Source organism: Aythya ferina (assembly GCF_964211825.1).
Source record: "Aythya ferina genome assembly, chromosome: 6".
NCBI lineage: Eukaryota > Metazoa > Chordata > Aves > Anseriformes > Anatidae > Aythya > Aythya ferina.
In genome coordinates, this window is record NC_140303.1 from 22,635,790 (window position 1) to 22,659,365 (window position 23,576).

Genomic DNA, 23,576 nt, shown 5'->3' on the forward strand with positions numbered 1-23,576 from the left:
TTAATGGATGCCATGAGTAAATATATATATATGTTTTTGTTGTTCTAATGAAAAATCAATAATATATTGGAGGTGCTAAATCTTTTTTGGACCTGACAGGTGAGCCTTTTTAAGAAGAACATCCTGCCGTACATCTCTGTTATAATGAATGCTGATGCAATTTTCCATTTTCAGGGTGTTTGCATGAAGATACATAAACACTGGTAGAATGTATTTGGGAATTTTGCCTCTCTATCACTCTAATCCAAGCCAGGTTTTACTGATCACCTCCAGCCTGTATCGATTTGCAGAACAGCAGCTGAGCCTCTAGAAAATTAGACAGGCACAAAAAGTAGACTCAGATTACACTAATGAGCCCATTAAGTGAGGTATAGGGAGTCTGTCTAGCCAGAATGTAGAACTGAAAGAAGTCTGGCTGTACTGCTTGCTTTATTTCTTTTGCAGTCAGTAGCCAGTTTTAACCTCCTTTATACTTGGAGTGGATGGGAGAAATGCTTCCTTCACCCCCCTGCATTTTTTTTCTTTTTTTTTCAAAGTCTTGTCCTTTCTCTCTGTCTAAGGGAGAAAACCTGAAGGGAATTGTGTTTGCAGGCTATAAAGCTTGTAAGATGGACTAAGTGTGCAAAGCACAAGTTCCATAAAGCACGCATGCTTTCTGAAATCTTTCCTGTATGTCTGTTCAGTTCTGCTGTCTCAGACCTTTTATATTTTAGTACATGGAAAATCAAAGCAGAGCAAAAGTACTGATTTTTAAAGTAGTCCTTGAAACACCTAATAAAAATCCCCCCGCCTTTATTATAGCATAACAATGCATAATACCAAATAAACTTCAGGGTTGCTTCAGAATTTCAGCAGGTTTAAAGAAATGGGAAAACTATTTTGTACTGTAGGTAGATATATTTGTTTTGCTGCTGTGGTCTAAAGGAAACAAGAACATATTGAGCTTTCTGGTACATGGAAAACCATGGTCTGTGTACATTTTAAGAATAAAAGAACATGGTTTTTGCCTGTTTAAAATCCAGTGAACCATAGGTATTGGATTCTGCAATGACTTATATTGTTAATAACAATTTGTTAACAACTTTTATCTTGTAAGGTTTTGTTACACTTACTCTGCTTTTTTATAGTTATTCAGGAAGACCTAAATATAATAATAAAAGTTTTCCTTTTTTTTAAACCTTGACTTGGTTTGGCTAATTCTTCATTCCCATTGTTCAGGAGGGAAGCTTTCAGCAGCAGTTATTTGAGAGCTGTGGTGATTCAACATCATTTATTTCTGTTAGTTTGCAATGGTGACTTGTATTAGTAATGGTCAAAGACTGGAACAAAAACAGAGAAAGAAATTTGATAACAGACCAGAAAAAGCTGCAGGAAATATTCCGGTGCCACCTGTTTTTAACACAAGTCAGGGACCTGGATGAGCAGGTAGTGCTGAACCCAATAGAGAGCTGGAAAGAGAAGCCTGGGCTAGCACAAAGAGTAGGCTGGGATGTGGTGGGCAAATTATTTACTAAGGCACCTTGGGACATCTTGAAGAGATGCAGTGGAGAGGAGGGAGAGGAAACCTGAAACAGACCCCATGAGCCTGCAGGGTTCTGTATGTAGGCCATACCAGGAGAGTAACCTTAGCCTTGTTCTGAGCTGGACTGTGGACTGTCTCACTTCCAAATGTGCTTCCCAATCTCATCTTTTCTCTGACTTTTGTACCATTATTTTACATAACTGGTTATGAATACAATACCAGAGATTTGTCAGAAACAGGCGTCTTAATTTTTTTCAGTTTAGTTGCAATCGAAAGAAACTAAGTCATTGACTTCGGACATAGCATATGTGTTCCCTCTGTGGAAAAAAGCATCTTCTAACTTCCGTGTAGTTGGTTATAACTCAGAGTAACACTTTCTGCATTACTGAAAGTTTAACAATGGGTGTTGGTGCCAGCACTGAGTGGGATCCAAGTACATTGGCTTTAATACGATAGAGGTAAAGCATTCAAGATCATTTTGTCATTGAATCAGTTTTACGGGAAAGTTATTGGAATGGGGATACTAAAAGTTTGAGCCATGTAGCAGTCTAAAGTCTGAAAAATGAATAGCAATTGGAATCACAGAATGGGCGGGGTCGGAAGGGACCTTTAAAAATCATCCAGTCCAACTGCCCCACCAAGCAAGATTACCTAGAGCATGTTGCACAGGATGGCATCCAGGCAGGTTTTGAGTATTTCCAGTGAAGGAGCCTCTACAACCTCTCTAGGCAGCCCGTTCCAGTGCTCTGTCAACCTAATGGTAAAGTGTCCCCTCGTATTGAGCTGGAACCTCCTGTGCTTCAGTTTGTGCTTGTTGCCCCTCGTCCTGTTGCCTCATCTCACTACACCTTGATGAGGTGGAATAAATTACGTAGAGGTGTTTATATCCCAGTATCTTAACATTGTTTACAAGGTTTGAGTAATTTCCATGGAGTATTCTGATGTACATGGATCGGTGGGTGAATATGGGTGAACTTCTGATTCCACATTTGCAAGAACAAGCTAATGAAAAGATCCCGTGCTCATGGATGTGTAGTTTCTCTGCTGTGCACAGTGCTTATGTATCCTGAATTACTGTCTGTATGTAATTTATTTATTGTATTAATACTATAACTTCAGATCGAAACAAAAATTATGGGCCAGTTCTGATTTGCTGCTGAGGTGATCTCCCTGGAAAGTAAATGAACTTTGAGAGGATTTGTTTTAGTGGATCCACTGTGGGAAATCCCAGCACCTAGCTATAAAAAGGTGAAAGAAACTTTTCTCCTTTTGTCCGTCCTCCCAGCCCTTTAACTTCCAGTGAAAACATACTGACAACAGTTCTGTTGGATGTGGTGAGGGGCCTGGAGAACAAGTCCTACGAGGAGTGGCTGAGAGAGCTGGACTTGTTCCTCCTGGAGAAAAGGAGGCTCAGGGGTGACCTTATTGCTCTCTACAGGTACCTTAAAGGAGGCTGTAGTGAGGTGGGGGTTGGTCTGTTCTCCCACGTGCCTGGTGACAGGACAAGGGGGAATGGGCTAAAGTTGCGCCAGGGGAGTTTTAGGTTGGATGTTAGGAAGAACTTCTTTACCGAAAGGGTTGTTAGACATTGTAACGGGCTGCCCAGGGAAGTGGTGGAGTCACCACCCCTGGAGGTCTTTAAAAGATGTTTAGATATAGAGCTTAGGGATATGGTTTAGTGGGGACTGTTAGTATTAGGTCAGAGGTTGGACTTGATGATCTTGAGGTCTCTTCCAACCTAGAAATTCTGTGTCTGTGTGTGAAATGTGTGTGGGGTTCCCCCAGGCACTGATGCGGAGAGTCAACCTTCAAGGATTCTTTCCCAAATTTCATCCTTAATGGAACAACTAATTTATCTGTGGGGTTTTCGTTCTGTTCAGCATCTTCAGCTTTTCCTGCGTAATGTGTTTTTGTCTAACAATTAGTAAGAACAACCAACCAGTAAGTTTGGATAGTCTTCCAGGGTAGGATCACAGGCAGAGTTCTGTAAATATTTATACCATGATAATACATTTTAGCAATGTGAGGAACATGTCTTTTGTAAACAAATGCAAGAAATGCCTTCTTGTTGTTTTAGTCAGTTCTGTGGACCCCAGTAAGCTTACAATGATTAATAGAAAATTAGATTTGATTATAAAAAGCAAGAGCTATTAGTGTACTACTCTATAACAAGGAAACAAATAATAGTTAATTAACAAAATAGGTTTTGTTTTATGTAATGATCTTACCAGGCTTCAGTTAACCCAATATATCATAAATATTAACTTGAAAAGCCCTTTTCTTTAAAGAGCCAATGCAGATAGTTAAGATAGGTTCACCTGCTTTCCTTAATTGCAGCACATTTTCATTCATGTGGTGTGAGGTATAGCCTCCTTCTCCATTGAAATCTACTTCTTGTTGAGCTCTTCTCTCTCAGGGCAGATTCATTTAGAAGTTCAAGTCATTTGTGTCAATCTCAGACACATCATATGCTTGTTTAGAAAGACAAATCTTTGCTTGCATATAGATAGGAGTTCTATATTTCTGAAGGAAAGCAGAATATGGTAATTTTAAAAAGTTATTTTAATAATAATTTTAATTTTAATTATTGTAATTTTAAAAAGACCTATATCAGGAGACATAATTTCTTTCAATTGAAAGTCATATACCTTGTTTAATAATAACTGTTTTGATGCAGAGATCATGAGAATTGTTGTTTCATGTATCACTGCTTTTTATTAAAAGAACAGAAAATTCTGAACTATAGAAACGTATAGAAATTCCTGCATGCTTAGAGGAAATGCATGTTCCTTTTCTCAGTGCTGTTTAAAATAAGGCATTTGCCATTGTTTGGTAACACAGGTCACCGTATTTAAAGAGACAAATAAAATGGAGGTATCTTGGAACTTGTTCTGTTAGAGTGGCTTGTTGTTTTCTGGTTGCAGTACAATGCTACTTCGCTGTGTGACTGCTGTTAAGATGTCACCTTACTCTAAGAATGACTGATGCCAAGAGAAATCTGATGTTCACCTTTTTTCCCGACAGTTTTTGGCAATAGCCTCTGATTTAGCATCTTTATTCACAGTCTTGAGTTTGGGGAGATTTAACAGAAACTTTCTTCTATAATATGGTTCTGGACATAGGACTAATAGAGTAGCCGTGTCATTTTCTTCCTTTAGTTTTTTGTTTGTTTGTTTGTTTGTTTTTGTTTTGTTTTGTTTTTATATATATATATAAAATAAGGGTGACAAAAGGTCTCTGACAACACAACGGTTAACACGGATATTGAAAAGTATATCTTGGAGTGTGATCTCAACATGAATAAACTAAATGTAAATGTATTTAGTGTAGGGGAGTGGCATGGCTGTGGTTTTGCAATAAGTGTTCTAGCAACACAATATGGTGGCAGGCTAAATGTTATTAATCTTGTATCCAAGCCTGCTTTATTTTGCAGAAATGTTTGTATTCTATATATGAAGACATGCCTCTGCTTTTTACTGAACACATTCTTCTCCAAGTAACTCACATGAGTTGCTAAAAGATCTTATCCTGGTTTTATACGCAACTGTAATGCAAAGCAAATTTACTTGTCAAAGTTATCATTCTTGCATTAAATCAAAAAAGAAACAGTGCTTACTGTCTCCAACTTTATAACTTCTAAGTATCAATTATTTGTAAATGTTTGCTCATAGTAACAAAGACTGTTTGGGAGACTTTAACCATTTTAAACATAATTGAGTTGTTGGTTGATTTATTTATTTATTTTTTTTAAATATCCTTCAAATGTTAATGGAAGTTGTGAGTGGCTTTGGATAAAACCAATTTAACATTAGTCATGTAATATAATGCTGTATACAATTATGCTTATTCTTCTGCTGTGCTAGAAAGCAGAGTAGCTGAGCGCCTTCCAATAAATGGTCCATTACGCAAGGAGCATCCGCATCATCAGTTTTAGATATTATGTTAAAAGCTTCAGTTCTGATATATGCTAAAATCAAATAAGAATTCCTGCTTTAGGAACTTGGAGCAAATTCTGATTCTTCAGTTTGTATTAGCGTAGCATTTAACAGATACTAAATGAACTTTTGAACATAAAAGAAACATTTCCAATATTTAATGGTGTAGTTTCTGGATTTCTTTGTACACGTATGTGAACATAAACTCTTGTTTTGTGGACCAGAGTCTGCAGCATTGTTGGGATCCAGTTCGGAAAGAAATGTTATTTTTTATTTACTACTTAGTCTCTCTTATGAAATAATTCTTAGTAATCTCCTAGGGATTAATAACCATTCAAAAAAGACATTTCATTGACATCAGTTGCTTTGTGGAGTCTTTTTTTTTTTTTTCCTCCTTTTTGTTGTTTCTACCGTTAGTTGTTATAACCCATCAGTATGAAATGATGGGAGGCAGAAGAGAATATCATAGAGCTCTGTGAGCTCAAGCATTGGTGATGATGCCATGATCTGTAAGAATTTCATAAACGTCTGGATTTTAAGTAGACAGAATGTTTTAAAGTAATTCTTCTGGCTATTGTGGCAATTCTTTTCTTCACAATTTCATTTTTGAGGCTATGTGCTTTCCTTTTTCAGCTGGCATTCATTCAGTGAAGATGAAATTTGAGCCAGAGAGCTCCTAAAAGTTTAATCTGGAAGTGTAGTACTTTCTTCTTTTCTGAAAGTGTTGTTTATTGATTTCTTGGAACCACTGTGGCAAATCTGACGTAAGAGAAATCTAACTTTGAAAAATAACTTGCAATGTTGTTATTGCCATTCTTGTTTTTCTTTTGTGTTGACCCAGGTACCTTTGAGGTCTTATTCTGTAAATGTAAACCTTACTTTTTATTGGATTTTTTTTCTTTCTTTCTTTTTTTTTTTTTTTTAATATGTTTTTCTTTCTTCCTTAAATATGAGATTAAGTTCATATGATTTCTGGATAAAATACATTTTGGGTTGTAACAGGGACTGGCAGTTGTATGCTGAAGAGTTCTTATCACTAGAGTGAATTTAAGTAGTCTGTTCAGTTTTGTAACTGAAAACAATTATTAGGTAAAAAGTATTCAGTGTGAAAAAAACTAATTTTGTATGATGGTTGCCTTTCCTTTCTACTCTCTTTCAGCTAATGAGTAGCAGAAAACTAAACACTGTACAAGTACCATGATTATTTGAAATACGTATAGGGACTATTGCTCTATGGCTTCAAGCAACTACAGTATGTTGTTATATCCATGGCAATATTGAATTTATTTATCTATTTATCTTAAAAGCATCGAAACAAGGAGTTAGATGCATACTCATTTACATCCACAGATACAGTATTAAAAGCTTTGGCAGTTGTCTTTACTAAGAAATTATGTAGAAAAATTACCAAAACTGATAAAGGTAAAAGTCAAAATGTAATTATCTTGATGTCATCATCTGTGGTGTAATAAAAGAAGTCTTTTGGAACAAAGGTTACCCAGCACACGTTATTGGTGCTTTGTGCTGGAAGTTGCATAAAGTCTTACTGTGCCATAAGCTGGCATGACGATATCTCATAAACTGAAGGAGGAATGTGGAGAACAGAGGATAAAAAGAACAAAATGTGATAATGAAATGTTGTAAGATCAAACACCGGTATTTACAAAAGCAAATCTGTTGTACAAAATACCATAGACACAAAAACTGTAAAAAGAAATTTCAGCAACTGATATGCTTGACTGGACTTAAAGAAGAGTTTCTCTGAACTTGCTTAGCCAGAAAATGAGATTATTTTTTTTTTTTTTGCATAAATACCTTAAAGAAGGAAACACAAGTGACTGATAAGTTATTGAAGATTAGTGTTACCATAGGGGTAAATTTGATACAAACTTTTAATTAGATTGTAAAAAGGATTAACCTATTGAGGAAGATGTAAATTAGGATTATTATCCAAAGACTTGGCTGCATGATTTATTAGGGCCTAAATGAAACCAGGTTCTTAATACTTCAAAATACATTTGTGTTCTGGAGAAAAAAGTCATTGGCATGCATACGAATGACAGGAATATCATACTTGCTCAAGTAAAAATGAATGCATTTCACCTTGCTGACAAAGTAAATACTGTCTTTCACTGTTTTTTATTGTATTGCTAACAGTAAACAACCACACAGTTTTTCATTTGTTATGTGTTGGCTCTATTTAAGATTTTCTGTTTAATGTGTTAGTGACTGGAATGCTTGTCTGTGAGAACTGAGTTTCCTGGATCTGAGCTTGATAGTAAGGAAAGAGACTGATCAGTTTGCCCAAGTGGTTGCAGATTCCTAAAATGATTTATATGAGATAAATCTTCTTTTTAAGATCAAGAGTAGCTTCCTCTGCCTTTTTAACACTTTGCTTTCCTGAAACATTAATACTTTGCAGGTATCTTCTAAGTATTACTATAAACTTACACACTGAATCAGAGATTCCTGAATTGAAAATAGCTAGTTTGAAATAACTTGAAAAGGATAAAGGACATGTAAGGTGAGTTGCATGTAAGAAATTGAACCATTAGAACTGTACAGAAGTTGTCTGTTTTCAGTAGGCATTTGTTTTATTCTTCAATATGATTTTTATGAGCAAACTACAAAGAAACAACTTGAAAATGAAGGGCATGGCAAAATCTTTAAAGGTGAGTTGTCCCAGTTAGTCCCATTGCATTGCCACAATATTCTGCTGAGAAGTACAAGGGATGAAATGTGCCATAGGTTTAATTCCTTCAGGTTCAGAACAATTAATAATTTAGAAATGTTTCAGTTCTTATTGATGCTTACGATCATAAGTGGCTGAATAGTGTTAGTACTGTTGGTGTCTGCACAGGAAATTCTTTGAGAGGGGAAGGAAGGACACTAGATTTTTAATTGTTGATTAGAGGAGATGCTTTCTAGATTAACCCATTTTCCTAAGAACTTTCTTGGTTTGTATTATCATCAGCTTTTTGTTTTGCAGACTCTCAGAATAGTAATATTGGGGTAGTCGGAATCAAAACAGTTTCTTTTGTCTGGCAGCTAGAACAGTCTGAAGGATGCATCATTGAGTAACAGCAATATAGTAGTTAATAATGCAAATTTTAATTTATATAGTTAGTCAAATTTAGTATCCCTGAAATAAAAATGCCATATTCTTTTATATACACAGATGCAGAAAAATAAAAGAGCGTAACAAAGAAAATGTATGTAGGTTTGCTGATGACTCATCAAATGTGATCATTTGCCAAATTGAATTTCAGTGTACATCATCAACAGACTGTCATGGTAGCAGCTTCTTAGTCTTAATTAATTTTCATACTTAGGAGAATTTATTTGGTTATCGAGACTTAGTGATTTATCCAGGCTTCTTTAGTATGCTGAAAATTGCATTCAACTTTATTTAAATAGTGCTATGAAATGTACAATAGTAATTAACAGATAGAGAGAACACTGAAAATAATAATGTAAAAATTCATTTTTGTGTTATGGGATATAGGGTATCCAGCTCTGAAAAAACATGAAGGTAAATATACTATGTATGGGAGATGTATTTCCTTCATTCTGAGATTTCGATCCTATATGGTTTGGGTTGAAGTTTGAACATTATTTTTATAAATGCAAAAATAAACATTTTGTAAATGTCTGTAGAAAATGATGAACACGTCAGAAACTTTATATTGAGTTTTTCACTTAAAAATAGTTATTACTCTTTGCTTTTTTTTAGGGAGGAGAGAGGGATGAAGATTTGCATAGGGACCTTTTTTTTTTTTTTGTGGGGGGGGGAGAGAGAAGTGTTGGTTTTCATTTTTATTTTTTTCCCCTCCTTTCAGGATTCATATTCTTTCTTATTTTTTGATGTGATTTGTTACTGCTTCTTTGTGGTACAGTAGCCATCATGACTGCAGAAAAGAGAACATTTAAGTCATTAAACTAATCCATCTATTGTTATAATTCTTTCAGTTTGTTTCCTTACTGGATAAATGAATTTCCTTGGTGGAATGGCATAAATGATGTCAGTATTTTACAGAGTATATATTTACATTCATTTAAAAAAAAAAGTCATGATGAGAAAACGTAGTCTCTGATCCATAACTCAAGATCTGTTTAACACGTGTATTGTTTTTTTTCCAGAAGTATGGGCTGCGATTAGACTATGGCAAATCATTGACAGAAGAGGTTGCTGTTAGGTATTAGAAAAGATCCTTTTTGTTTATTTGTTTTATGCTGACACTGAAATGTGATGCAGTCATTGGCTATGGTCTCACTAGAGAGAAATGCTGGATGGAATTTGTGTCAACCCTAAGAATACTACTTAAGCATTGCTGAATATACCACTGGAATATCAGCATGAAAGCAGAAGGATTGGTTTTTATTCTGATAACATCGGTAACAACTCAGAAAAAGTGTCATAAGGCCATAGTGGTATTTCGTAAAATGAGCAGACGTGGACTCTTGGTTTTACGTATCACAGGTTTCTAAAGAGGAAATTTAGCCTAAGCGCATAGGCAGGCATAAGTTAGCAATGTGTTCAATTAAAAGTAGTTTCTGTGGTCATATTCATCACCTTCTGAATCTGCCTTCATAACGTCAAGGTGGAAACTCTTTAAAGCTTTTAAACATCTTCCTCCAAGTAATAAGAACATCCCCAAAAGGCTGATTGTTGTAGTAGATAACCTGTAAAACTCTCTTAGGGTTTCTCCCCTTTCTTTTAGTTAACATGGATTTTTCTGCCTTTTTTGTTTCTGAAGAAAATCATCAAAACACAAAATCATGTAAATATTACTTAGACTTCCAAGCATGTCCCTACTTTTTGATAGACATTGTGAACTGGTGTGTAGATGTGCTGAAAAATCTGTAATGTCATGTAATGTCATGTCCAATGTCATCTCCACAAAGGGCAGCACTACCAAAGCAGTACTGTGTGTACAGCACTGGTTTTATTTGGTTTTAAGCACCAGTTTTATTTGCTTTAAAGATGGTTGTTTTAATGGCTGTAGGTCTTCCTGTCCTTTCTCTTCAGACTCCTCAGAGTTTGTGCAACTATCTAACCATTTCAGAAACTGTACAGTCAGTACATACAGCCATATTTATAATATGAACAGTAGTTTGCATCTCTTAATGCAGGAGAGGTAAATCTTACATAAGTACAGTTCTCAGTATCTGTAGTGACACATGCAGAAGTGATTAATTTACCATATAGGAAGTTTTATTTAAAAAACAAAACAACAAAAAACAAACAAACAAAAAAAGAAAACAAAAAAACAAAACCAAAACAAAACAACAACAACAACAAAAACAGGTGTAAGCTAAATAAAGGAACTAAGGGTACCAAATCACAATGTCATTACTTACATTATTTCTTAGGTTAAAAATGGAGCTTTAAGGGAAAGGATTCTGGTGTTCTTCCTGTGAGAGTGATTTCATTTTTTGCTGGTGCATGAGTGCATGTTCCCTGGGCATCTGGCCACAGGCATCATCCAACTTCTGAAGGAAATGCTTCAATCAAAGCATTGCAGGTCAGATTTTCAGAGGCATGGATGTTAGGGATTTAGGAAGGTTCAGTGGAGAAGGCCAAACAGGAATCAAGGACTTTCCCTTTGAGAACGGTGAATCTTTTAAAGATGGAATGGATCCAATTGTCCATTTTGGAATAATTAAGGGAAGATGTGTCATTCCTGGGCTGCCTGTTCCTGAGAATAACTATCGCTCTGTGTTCCGAGGATGCTGTATAGCTGACACAAAATAAGGCCAATTTCTGTACCCCTTTAATCAGGAGATTTCTCATATCCTTACTGGCCTGTGCAAAGACCCCTTTTTTCTGTCTTTTGTCACAGTAGAGAGTACTTGCTAGGGATGCAGAAGCTGTCATAGCTCAGCTGACAATGCTAGGACTTGGATATATGCATACCCTTGTTTGGCAAATTTTGAGGGAAAAAAAAGGCTGGCATAAGGCTAGGTTTTAGTGGCTTTGAGAATTCAGTTTGTGCTGGGAAACTGTTAAAATGTAGAAAATGTTATTAACTAATTTGGAGGAGACCTAAAAGTGATTCCAGAAGAGGAAGCTGCATTAACGTTCCTGGGATTGATAGCATGGTGTGGTAATTCAGTGGGGCTATTGCACCTCATATGTAAGTATTTGGCATCAATTTTTTTTTCTTTTCCGCACATCTCTACTGTTAAGCTGACACTGTGACCAGAGGAAAAGCTATGTCTTTAAGGAACTCTCACCCGCTGTGTAGCACAGGCCTGGTCCATGACATTGGTGGTAGAAGCCTGGGGCAAATGGAGCCGTTCTAGACCAGCTTCAGGTTGTTCATTTGGGATCAAGGCCCTGACTGGTGTCCAGGCCATTCTGCACTGGGTGCCTGTGGCACCCAGTTCCTCACCAGCTTTGGTGTCTTTCAGAACCTTTATGATTCTCGATGATAGCATTCATAGCATTAATTCTGACATGATTTCACTTTTTGGCTGGCAAAATGGTTCCCTCATCTTTAACCCCTCACCCAATGTTGTGGCGCCTCTGGGAAAAGACATTCAAGAAGTGTCAAAATGCTGCATGGCAGTGTGAGGAATGATGAAAAAAGTGCATGAAACAGCCCTGAAAACCTCAAGGTCTGAGAAAGAGGTGTTCTGGGTGCCAGACATTAGATTCATCTGCAGCCTGTGGGATAGCCCATGGTGGAGGAGGTATTTCATTGCAGTCCATGGGGTACCATGCCAGGACAGATTTGTGTGCTGGAGCAGGTGGAGCTGGTGCAGTTCCAAAGGAACTGCAGCTCGTGGAGAGCACACTGTTATGAACTGGCCCCAACCCATGAGATTTTTTACTTTATTTTATCCCTCTTATTATTTTGATGAGGGAAAGTACAAGAGTGGGTGGGTGGCAATCTGGTAGCCAGCAATGATCAACCTACCACAATTTCTGAATTCTGTTGAAGTGTTGTTAAGAACTATAGCACTGCTGAATGTCACCAAGGAGGACTTGATTCTGTTTTGTCTCAGTTTATAAAATCTGTTTATCCTGAACTAATTGCACCCATGGGTATTAATTGTGTTCTCCCTGTAGAAAATAGAAATCTAGAAAGAAGTAACTTATTGAAAATGTAGCATTTGTTGAAATTTTAATGAATATATTATTTTTTTTTGAAAATACATCAAGCCTCAGAGAGTAGTGTAACTTCGGAGAGAGTGTGCCGTGTTTTTTGTGTAAATCTAAAACATTTCATCCCTCATAAATTCCTTAATTAGAGAACATAATACAATCAAATTTACAGTTGAAAGTCAAGAAAATACTAGTCACGAAATCCAAAAATGGAAGGACTAAACCTTAGCCTAGTTGCATTCTGCTTGTGCATATGGCTTTAAATATAGTACCTGCTGTCTAATAGAGCAGTATTAGTTCAGCTATCATAATGTAAGCCACCAGGTTGAGTAGTGTTCTCATAACAAATGAAGGAAGGGAGGAATAGGAAGGACATGATTATTTTTCTTTCCGTCTTTATAATATAAATTGTAAGTGTTTTGGAGACACTAGCCCAACTTTTTATATAAATCCCTTTCCTCATAAACACTGAATAAAGTAATATGTTAACACATTTCTTAACTTTTCATAATAAGGTGTGTTTTGGATTTCTTGTTTAGATTAGGGAAAGTGAGAATGCTTTTCCTTTATCTCGTGACATTTATATTAACCTGAGATGACAAATAAATTGCATGCAAATGTTGTTATAATTCTTTTCCTTTCATGTTTTTCTTTACAACCTAAACTGTGTCTGTTTGCCATGTTGGTACTTCAGAAAAGCTAAGATAGATAATTTTCTGTTGTCTCTGAAAATTAATTCAAATCCTTCTCTTTATGTTCTTTACAATTAAAAAAGAGGCAGATAACTACTATACTATGCAGAAAATTGTTATTTGGGGAATTGTCTTGCTGTTGCACTCTCTTAATTTTTCTGTTTCTCCCCACTCCCCATCCCTCATGTTCTCCTAGGATCTTCTTGCACAAGAGCACAAAAGTGTTTAAAATTTGCAGAATGAAAAGATGGCACAGGCAATGTTCGTACCACCAGGATCTGATAGCTTCTTCCTTTTCACCAAAGAGTCTCTTGCAGCTATTGAGAAGCGTATTGCTGATGAAAAGTCTAATCGTGACAAAGATGAGCATAAAGATGATGGTGGTCATGAAGAAAATCATCAAAAGCCAAGTAATGACTTGGAGGCAGGAAAGACACTGCCATTTATTTATGGTGATATTCCTCCAGAAATGGTTTCTGAGCCCCTGGAGGACCTTGATCCATATTATGCCAATAAAAAAGTAAGCATTTACTAAGATTATAATTACAATATACCTGTTGAACTGCAAAGTGGTAAATGCTGTAGTTTACTACCTGTTGAAGGTAGTCAGAAGCCCTATTGAAAGTATTTAAAAGTCTATGATACCATGTTAATTATTTTGAATGCAATATAAATATGATGGTGAGTCTTCTACTTAGGTTACTTTTTTATGATTTTTTTTTAATGTCTAAGATTTCCTTATGATGTTTTTGATTTACTGGATTTTGTATTAATGTATTTTAATCTCTTCAGATCTGATGAAATGCTGAAGCATTGGAAAACTTCATCTCTCTCTGGCTACTCTGTTACTGGGTATTTGAGGAAACATAGTACTAAGATGTAGTTCAGCAGGCTAAGAAGGAAACTAATTAAGCAGCTAAAGTTTTTGGTTTGTTTTCCTCAGAGAATTAAATTATTAGATATTATAAGAATTCTTGCACTATCTTCCAGTCTAGCAACAGATTTACTTTGGATGAAGTGCTTGTTCTGTCTGTCACCCGCCAATGTGATCTACTGTCAAACATGCCTTAAAAACTTACTGAAATATTTGGGGAAAAAAAAAAAAAAAGGCCAAACAAAACTCACCTGGAGTTACTTGTTAAACTCTACTTGGCTAGGGAGGGATGTAAGTAAAAAATAAAAATGTGATTATTAGCACATGTTGCCAGCTTCATATTATATGATTTCTGTGGATAGGTAACAGCTCATGTGTAGACATGAGTTCATTTTGCTCGATTTTGCTTTAGGATCAATGCACTTTTTTTTCTGAGTCTGACTGGATTTTCTGTCCAGTTACGTTTTTCCTGATGATTTTAATACCAATTTACCAGTAAGTAATCCTTCCCAGTGCTACCCCACAAGGAACACGAAGACAGTAATTGGTAGGACATCTTGAGGTCACGTGCCCTCAATATTATGTTACAGTGCAAGGAAGTTATTTAAAGTCTCTCCATCATTCCTTTAAGAGTCACTTTATATCTGCATGTATGCAGAATTTTCTTGGAAATATTACCTAAATGTTTTTTTTATTTATTTTTTCTGTTTAATGTAAAAGAGATTTTGTGGCTCATTAACAGCAGCAACAACAAAATGTCTGCAAAATAGTATAAAAACATTTGTGAGTAGCCTCTTCTGAAATAGGACTGTGTCTACTACTTCCTGTTTCTGTATTGAGCCTTGTTATAGGTCCAGAATAGACCTGAAAATGAAAAATAAATTGATGCATATTCATCTATTATAATGCAACTGAATTTCTTTTATAGAGAAACCGTTAACAAAAGGAGGCAAGATCAAGGGTGGTGGCTTTAGCAAGTATAGATCTTAGATGATGAAAAGAGAAGCAGAATGATGTTCAAAATGAAAACAAAATTGAGTTTACTTTAAAAAGGCAGTACAGAATAAGTAAGTTCTTATTTCATTGTGGAAATCAATAAAATGTTTGAATTAAAAACACAAAATAGGTTCTGGAAACACAGAATAGATAATAAACAGGTTACCATCTTCCATACGAAGCAACTTCGTTAAAGCAGTATTTTTCTAGTACAGAATGTTGAAGACTAATAATTAGGTATAGTGTTTTCAGTTACTTTAGTTGTTGTTTCTACACCATGAGCTCTACTGTCAAATGATCCATTTCTGTTACAATAGAATATTGGCATAAAACAGGAAGAATCAATATTAAAACCTACTTATTTCCAGATATTTGTCATTTGGGAAAATTATCATAAAATGTATACTGACTTAAGTTTTCATTAGATAACAGTTTTAGTCTAAATCAAAAATGTTTGTGTAAAAGGTACCAGAAATAACTGCTCAGACAATAAAGGCAGCAAAGTCTTTAAGAACCAGGATATCTAATTTCAGAAGCAGTTTCTAAGTGCAAAAATGATTAAGTAGTTGCTGATGAGTCTCCAAAAAAGGTTGATTAGGTGCTGTGTTTTGCACTGCCAGGTTTCATCTGAAGTGCATACAATACAGCTGCACACATTTTTACTGTTTTAAAAGGACAATTTTTTAATTATATTCTTCACTTACATAATCCAGGAAAATGTTGAAATGCAGACATTAAGAGCACAGAGAAAAAGAATGTATGGTTTTCAGTTTTCCTTGCTTATGAGAAAATGCACAATCAGATACTTGCTTGAATAATTTTATTGAAAATAAATTTGGCTACTTACATCTGTGTAAGTGCAGCCTCTATTTATGGTGAGGTTGCGAACATATCCTTAATTTCCTATTCTCTCTCTCTCTTTTTTTTTTTTAAAGACATTTATAGTATTGAATAAAGGGAAGACAATCTTCAGGTTCAGTGCCACCTCTGCCTTGTACCTTTTATCTCCTTTCAATATTATTAGAAGAATAGCTATTAAGATTTTAGTTCATTCATATCCTTTTTATCTAGTTTGCTTAAAATTAAAACATAATAGTTACTGGTCTTTTGAAATATGTTATAATGTTTGTTTTAGTATTTAAATGTATTCATCCCCTTAATTCTTTCTCTCAAAATGAATGAAGGATACCTAGTTTACAGAATTAATAGTATAATTAATATGAAACATCTTTGATTTAAATATGGCATTTTTAGTCATTTTAAACTGATTTGTATTGAATGTGTTGTCAGTGTTCTAAAGACCGGTCAACTACTCATGTTTTGTGTGATGCATATTCAGCATGAGGAAAGTGTAAGTTCCTTAACTGCAGTCAACATTGTTCAGCATGCTTATTATGCTCACTATTTTGACAAACTGTGTATTCATGACATGGAATAAACCACCAGATTGGACAAAGAATGTGGAGTAAGTAAAAGTGTATACATATATATTTATTTTTTATTTTTTTTAATGGTTTTAAAATGAAAAGCTAAATTAGGAGCTAAGCTGTGTGGTTTTACTTAATATCATGTGCAAACTGGTATTCTTTCTCTAGCCTGTTGATTAATACTAGCTGCAACTCAACCCACTACAGGCCTGCAGGCTGTAAGAAAAAAAGCTGTGATATTGTTACCCTTTTTCCCTGAATAAAACTGATTTAATCCTTTTGATCATAATTTTTGTACTTGTAATGTTTTTGTGCTCTCTCCCTTTTCAGCTGTTCTGTTAGCATTTTTATTACAAGAAGAAGAAGAAAAATCCTATCAAACTGACACTATTGCTTTTCAGTAAGATGCTTTGAATAGCCACTACTGAATCACCTTAATGCTTAATAAAATGTAGAAAATTAACACCCAAGCTTTTCATATCAAAATATGAGGATTACTGTCATTAAAGTCTGACTTTGGTAATGGTAGTAAACACTAAGTTTCATTTACATGTGGATTTTATTTCTGAAATGCCAACCATACTGAAATTTTCACTTACAAAAAAATATGTTATTTGTATTTGTACTGATTACTACTTTGTATTCAAATTTCAAACCCATGCGTGCCAGAAACTGCACAAATATGTTTCAGATTAAAAAGTAAAGATCCCATAACTATTCAGAAGAATTGTGGGAAAACAGTCATGTTTGATGTAAGTTTGTAATTACCATTACAGTCTGTTTAATAATCACTGCTTTTGAGTGGTTTTCTGTTATTTCTATATTGTTATATTATTAAATGACGATCTTAAACTTTTACTTTGATGTTTTCTCATAGGTACACTTTTACTGGTATTTATACTTTTGAATTTTTGGTAAAAATCCTTGCAAGAGGCTTCTGTATAGATGATTTTACTTGCCTTCGTGACCCCTGGAACTGGCTTGATTTTATTGTCATTTCCTTTGCGTAAGTATACATTTATTTACTTTAAGTAAAATACCAGCCATAACTTTTTTTTTTTTTTTTTTCCTGAAATGGTAATAATTTGTTTGGGTTATGTTAGCTCATTTAAAATGAATTATAGTCTAAATGTGTTTCAACTTCTCCCATTTTAATGTTTACCGTGATCTAGAACACAGCATAATTAGTGTACTATTGCACAGTACAAAAGAGAAGTTACAATTGAACAATCTATTATAAAGTATAAAGTACATTTAAACAATAAAATCATGGTAATCAGTTTCATATTAATTTACATTCAATGGAAATACTTAAGGGTATGCTTCCTAGGGAAAACTCCATTGAAACAGGAAAATATGAATGTAAGTCTTTCATTTAATGTTCACCCTTCCTAAAAAATAGTCTGGATTACAGGTCCAGGTAAGTAATATACACTCTATCTTAATTCTGAGTAACTGTGATTTAATTCTACAGGTATATAACAGAGTTTGTAAACCTAGGCAATGTTTCAGCTCTTCGAACTTTCAGAGTATTGAGAGCTTTGAAAACTATTTCTGTAATTCCAGGTAAGAAGTAACTGTGTAACATAGTAAGCTCTCTACATCACCTCTGTTTAATTCTGTGTGTGCTGTCATTGTGTTTGTGTGTGGAATCCCTCACTACAGATATGTGACAGAGTTTGTGGACCTGGGCAATGTCTCAGCGTTGAGAACATTCAGAGTTCTCCGAGCTTTGAAAACAATATCAGTCATTCCAGGTGAGAGCGAGGTTAAACACTGAGGCTGATTGAAATTTTCACAGAAGCTGAATTCATGTTTTTAACGGGATTTAGGCTCCGGTCTTAACTTAAACTAAACTAAACTTGATTATTTTTCTGATTCTCTAAAACACTCAGCCTCAGAGTTTAATAAATTCATGCATGAGAAATTGAATTATATAGCCCATGTATTACGTAGACTATAATTTCTATTTCGTGATGTCAAATTTTCTCTCCCACAATAAAGATCAAAATTAATTATCTTCTCATTTTTCTATTATTAATCTGAATGCTACCATTTATCAATGACATTTCAGATTGAAAATTTCAATGTATTTTAAAAGCTAAAACCTTGATAAAGGAATAAGAAATTAAGGAGTAGCATCGGGATTGCATGCTTTATTTATTATCTTGAGATGCCTATCTTCACCAAATCACCTCCAGCTGAATAGGACACATTATAATGATACCATTAAAATCTCCGCTGTGATGCAATTGTGTTTTGTTTTTTGTTTGCTTTTATAGAACCAATATATTGTGAATTGGGTAAGGACACTGGCACAGGTTTGGAGGAAGAGGCATCAAGCAGAAAATAAAACCGGAACAGCTCCCTTCACATGTAGTTAACATGTACAGGGAGCATGAGTAAAAAATGCTACTTGTTTATTTATAGAACAGGTATTTTGGAATGCATACCATTCATAGCTTCTGATTAGTTTATCAGGAGCTATGGGACTTAGTGATTTCTTTTTCCTTTGAAAAATATTTTAAGACTATTCTTGTGCAGCTGTGCATGATGTTTAATAGTGTGTTGGAGCGATCCACATTGTATTTTAGCTTAGGTAAATATTTAATAAAAAATGTGCCTCTGTTTGCAGGCTTGAAGACTATTGTGGGAGCCTTAATTCAGTCTGTGAAGAAGCTCTCAGATGTAATGATTTTGACTGTATTTTGCCTGAGTGTGTTTGCACTAATAGGACTGCAGCTGTTCATGGGCAACTTGAAGAATAAATGCTTGTTATGGCCATCAAAAAATTCAACAACTTTTGAAAAATACGTAGCTCCGTACTTTAATGGTACAGAGTTTGACTGGACAGCATACATTGAGAATGAAAGTAAGAAACACTGCTGAAATGATGTGTTGAAGTATTAGTGTATAAGCACACATACATGCACAAACACATTAGATTACCATGTCATGTTATAGGATGAAGATAAGTATCAATGAAATAGGATGACAATGAGTACATATTTTATATCTTGCCTCCCAAACTCACACTGACATGATGTTTTTTTCCTTTAACTGCGCTTTGAAACCTTAGGGTTATGTTGGAAATCACAGAATCATGCAGGTTGAAAGAGACCTCCAGGGTCATCCAGTCCTGCTGAGGTCCAGCTGCAAGGTGTTGTTAGAGCAGGCTTCTCAGCATCGTGTCTAGGAAAGTGCTGAATGTCTCCAAGGATGGAGACACCAAAGTCTCTCTGGCCTTGGAAGAAATGTTTTTTGGTTTTATTTGGGGGTGGGGGTTGTAACAAATCAAGATTACATCTTCTGACACATTACTGTAGTTCGGTGTAGTACTTCCTTGCCTTAATTGTAATAATTTAGCATTTCTTTTCTTTTAGGTCATTTTTATCGTCTAGAAGGACAAAAGGATTATCTGCTTTGTGGCAATAGCTCAGATGCAGGGTAAGATGCAATGAAAACTACATACCACCTGTTTAAACAAAACATAAACCATACCACTATAAAGTTAAAAAGCTAATTTAGCTACCTGAATCCATAATGAAAAATGTATGGTCATGGTTCATAGTAACTAAATACTTGAATGAGTAAAAATACTAAGTGAGAAAATACTTCGCTGTAAAATTAAAAACTCTAACTAGACAAATACTATTTCAGCAGGTAGATACTGCATTATCAATAACTTGAGAGCGTACTTCTGTTTCAAAGACTTCAAGTCATTCCACATCTCTAAAAAAGGCATGGGGAACTGGGTTTTAAGACTGACTTTTGGGAGGACATATTCAGTATTCTTCTGTCTGTGGATTTCATGCATGGCACTATCTTGGTCTATCTTTACAAAAATTCTTTGTAATAAAATAACATTACTAGACGGTACTGATATATCAGTCCATCCCTTATTTTGGGTAATTATGTCTAAAACAGATATACTTAAGCTTTTTTTTGTAAACATTTTGTGTGTAAATATCAAGTAATGTTATATATATATATATATATATATATATATGCATATATACGCACACACATGTATGGAAAGAAATCTTTATAGTGTCTTTCCATGAAGTTTATTGTTGGCAAAACCTCCTCTAACCCTCAGGAATAGAATCATAACAGAGATACTGTGCCCACAGAATTGGATCACCTACTATCAAAACTGATACATAGAGTTTCAGGAGCTTAAAATAATATCACTGGCAGTTATTTCCTGTTGCGGAATTGTTAACTTGACTTGACTATTTCACAAACCCGAAGAAATCAAGAAACCTGGTATACCAACCCTGCAGGCATGAAAAAGTCAACAAAAAAAATATCTATACCAACTCTTTCTCTTGCATGGAAGTGTTCAATTTATGGAACCTCTGTATTAAGCAAAAATATTATCTCCATTGAAGAGGCACCTGCAGATATAATATTGATCTGTTAGGAATAAGTTTTATTTTGTGTAGAATGGTGAAAAGTTTGAAAGAAAGATTTTTGTTTACTTGTTTGCCATTTGCTGGCTTAGAAAAAAAGAGCACTGTTTTCCTCTCCTCAAAAATTTTTAAAACGTAAGCCACAAATAGCAGCAGCTACCTTGACAGATAAGGTCTAATTAATCTTTATTGGAAACTCAAGATACAGTAATTTAAAACCATTTTAATGATAAGGTTTTTTTATACACATTACAATATTTTTTTTCCCTAGTAAATGTCCAGAAGAGTTTATCTGTGTGAAAGCTGGAAGAAACCCTAACTATGGATATACTAGTTTTGACACATTCAGTTGGGCTTTTTTGTCCCTGTTTAGACTTATGACACAAGACTACTGGGAAAATCTTTATCAGCTGGTGAGTATATGATAAAATCATTGTGTCCAACTGTCCCCAAACCAAACACAGAAAGGGCCTTTGTTTATATTACATACCACAGCTATTGATAGCAGTTGAAAAAGTGCAGTATTTATGAAAGAAAGCAAATTCAGTTGCAGAATTAAGCAGACAAGGGTTCTTAGTACAGAATCTCACATGATTTCTGAAGAGGTACGTACATTTTTTGATCCTTTCTGTCATTTGTACAATGTATATTCTCTCACAGCAAAATATGAATCTTAATTTGTCTTTGTATAAATTAGTTCTCTCACCATAGTTTTTTCATGTGTGTGAAAATTGGTTTTAACAAGTATTATCTTTAGTAATTTAAAAGTTTTGTCTTTTTAAAAATCAGTCTGTTTATGAATTGCAGAACTGATGCGTGTCTTCACCACATGGATCATTTTTCTTCTTCTCCTCTAGACATTACGAGCTGTTGGCAAAACATACATGATATTTTTTGTTCTGGTCATTTTTCTGGGTTCCTTCTACTTGATTAACTTAATTTTGGCTGTGGTTGCCATGGCCTATGAAGAACAGAACCAAGCAACTATGGTTGAGGCAGAACAGAGGGAGGCAGACTTGCAGCATATGCTTGAACAGCTGAAGAAGCAGCAAGAAGAAGCTCAGGTATTTTCTAAAAAGAACTTGAGCCTTAGCATATCTCTTTGCATGATGTTTGCATGATATTATGCAACAGGTTTGAAGCCCTGGAGCTTGAGAGACCGGTAGCTGAGGAAGAGGTAGTAAGTCTACCCAGGAGGATGCCTAGGGCGAGGACGTCAACTCCACACCTCAGGACTGCCTCCACCAGGACAGAAAGAAGGGTGATTGTTGTGGGCAACTCCCTTCTCAGGGGAACAGTGGGACCTATTTGTCGGCCTGACCCTACCCGTAGGGAAGTCTGCTGCCTCCCTGGGGCCAGGGTCAGGGAAATTGCCAGAAAGCTTCCCAACCTGGTTTGCCCCTCTGACTATTATCCTCTTTTAATAGTCCAGGCTGGCAGTGATGACATTGAAGAGAGAAGCCTGAAGACCATCAAACGGGACTTTAGGGGACTGGGACGGTTAGTGGATGGAGCAGGAGTACAGGTGGTATTTTTGTCCATCCCTACGGTGGCAGGGAGGAGTACAGAGAGGACATGGAAAGCCCACCTGATAAACACGTGGCTCAGAGGCTGGTGCCAACACAGAAATTTTGTTTTTTTTGACCATGGGGCGCTTTACTCAGCACCCGGCCTGATGGCCGCAGATGGGTCCCTATCTCTAAGGGGAAAACGGATCCTAGGCCAGGAGCTGGCAGGACTCATTGAGAGGGCTTTAAACTAGGTGAGAAGGGCGACCGGACTGAAACAAAGCTTGTTAGAGCTGTGCCAGGGGGAACAATGGCAAGGCTGGGAGAGAAGGCAATGACCCAACTGAAGTGCATCTACACTAATGCACGCAGCGTGGGTAACAAACAGGAGGAGCTGGAAGCCATTATGCAGCAGGCAGGCTATGACTTGGTTGCCATCACGGAAACATGGTGGGATCACTCTCATGACTGGAGTGCTGCAATGTCTGGCTATAGGCTCTTCAGAAGGAACAGGCAGCAAGGAAGGGGTGTGGCTCTGTATAGCAGAGAGAGTTTTGATGTTGCAGAACTTGAGGCTGGGAATAAGGTTGAGTCCCTATGGGTTAGGATCAGCAGGAAGGCCAGCAAGGGACGCATCCTGGTGGGGGTCTGTTATAGACCGCTGAAGCAGGATGAGGAGACTGATGAGGAGTTCTACAGGCAACTGACAAAAGGTGCGAAATCGTCAGCGCTTTTTCTCGTGGGAGACTTCAACTTCCCAGACATATCCTGGAAGCACAACACAGCCCAGAGAAAGAAGTCTAGGGGTTTCCTGGAGAGCATGGAAGATAGCTTCCTGACACAGCTGGTTAGTGAGCCTACCAGGGGAGATGCCCTGCTAGACCTTCTCTTCACAAACAGAGAAGGACTGGTGGGAGATGTGGTGGCTGGAAACTGTCTTGGGCAGAATGACCATGAAATGGTGGAGTTCTCCATTCTTGGAGAAGCCAGGATGGGGACCAGTAAAACCACTGTATTGGACTTCCGGAGGGCTGACTTTGAACTGTTCAGGACACTGGTTGGTAGAGTCCCTTGGGAGGCGGTTCTGAAGGGCAGA

The 23,576-nt window shown here is 36.1% G+C and overlaps 1 protein-coding gene and 1 long non-coding RNA gene across 13 annotated transcripts in view; one reads left to right on the plus strand and one right to left on the minus strand.

Moving 5' to 3' along the window:
• LOC311438630 (sodium channel protein type 3 subunit alpha-like) overlaps positions 1-23,576 on the plus strand; it is a 117,133-nt gene that overhangs the window by 57,541 nt on the left and 36,016 nt on the right. For 8 of the 11 annotated variants that reach the window (XM_084523224.1, XM_084523226.1, XM_084523230.1 and 5 more), the window contains 9 exons: positions 13,457-13,780; positions 16,066-16,183; positions 16,505-16,595; positions 17,435-17,563; positions 18,032-18,123; positions 19,193-19,429; positions 19,941-20,004; positions 21,244-21,385; positions 21,830-22,036. In XM_084523224.1, coding sequence (XP_084379350.1) covers positions 13,508-13,780; positions 16,066-16,183; positions 16,505-16,595; positions 17,435-17,563; positions 18,032-18,123; positions 19,193-19,429; positions 19,941-20,004; positions 21,244-21,385; positions 21,830-22,036 — 1,353 coding nt within the window. In that variant the 5' untranslated portion in view covers positions 13,457-13,507. Of the gene's footprint in view, positions 1-13,456; positions 13,781-16,065; positions 16,184-16,504; positions 16,596-17,434; positions 17,564-18,031; positions 18,124-18,222; positions 18,315-19,192; positions 19,430-19,940; positions 20,005-21,243; positions 21,386-21,829; positions 22,037-23,576 lie in introns of all 11 variants that reach the window. The other 3 variants (XM_084523233.1, XM_084523234.1, XM_084523225.1) reach the window with 3 other exon arrangements.
• Positions 1-23,576, minus strand: part of LOC311438634 — a 99,210-nt gene that overhangs the window by 11,286 nt on the left and 64,348 nt on the right. The window lies entirely within an intron of this gene.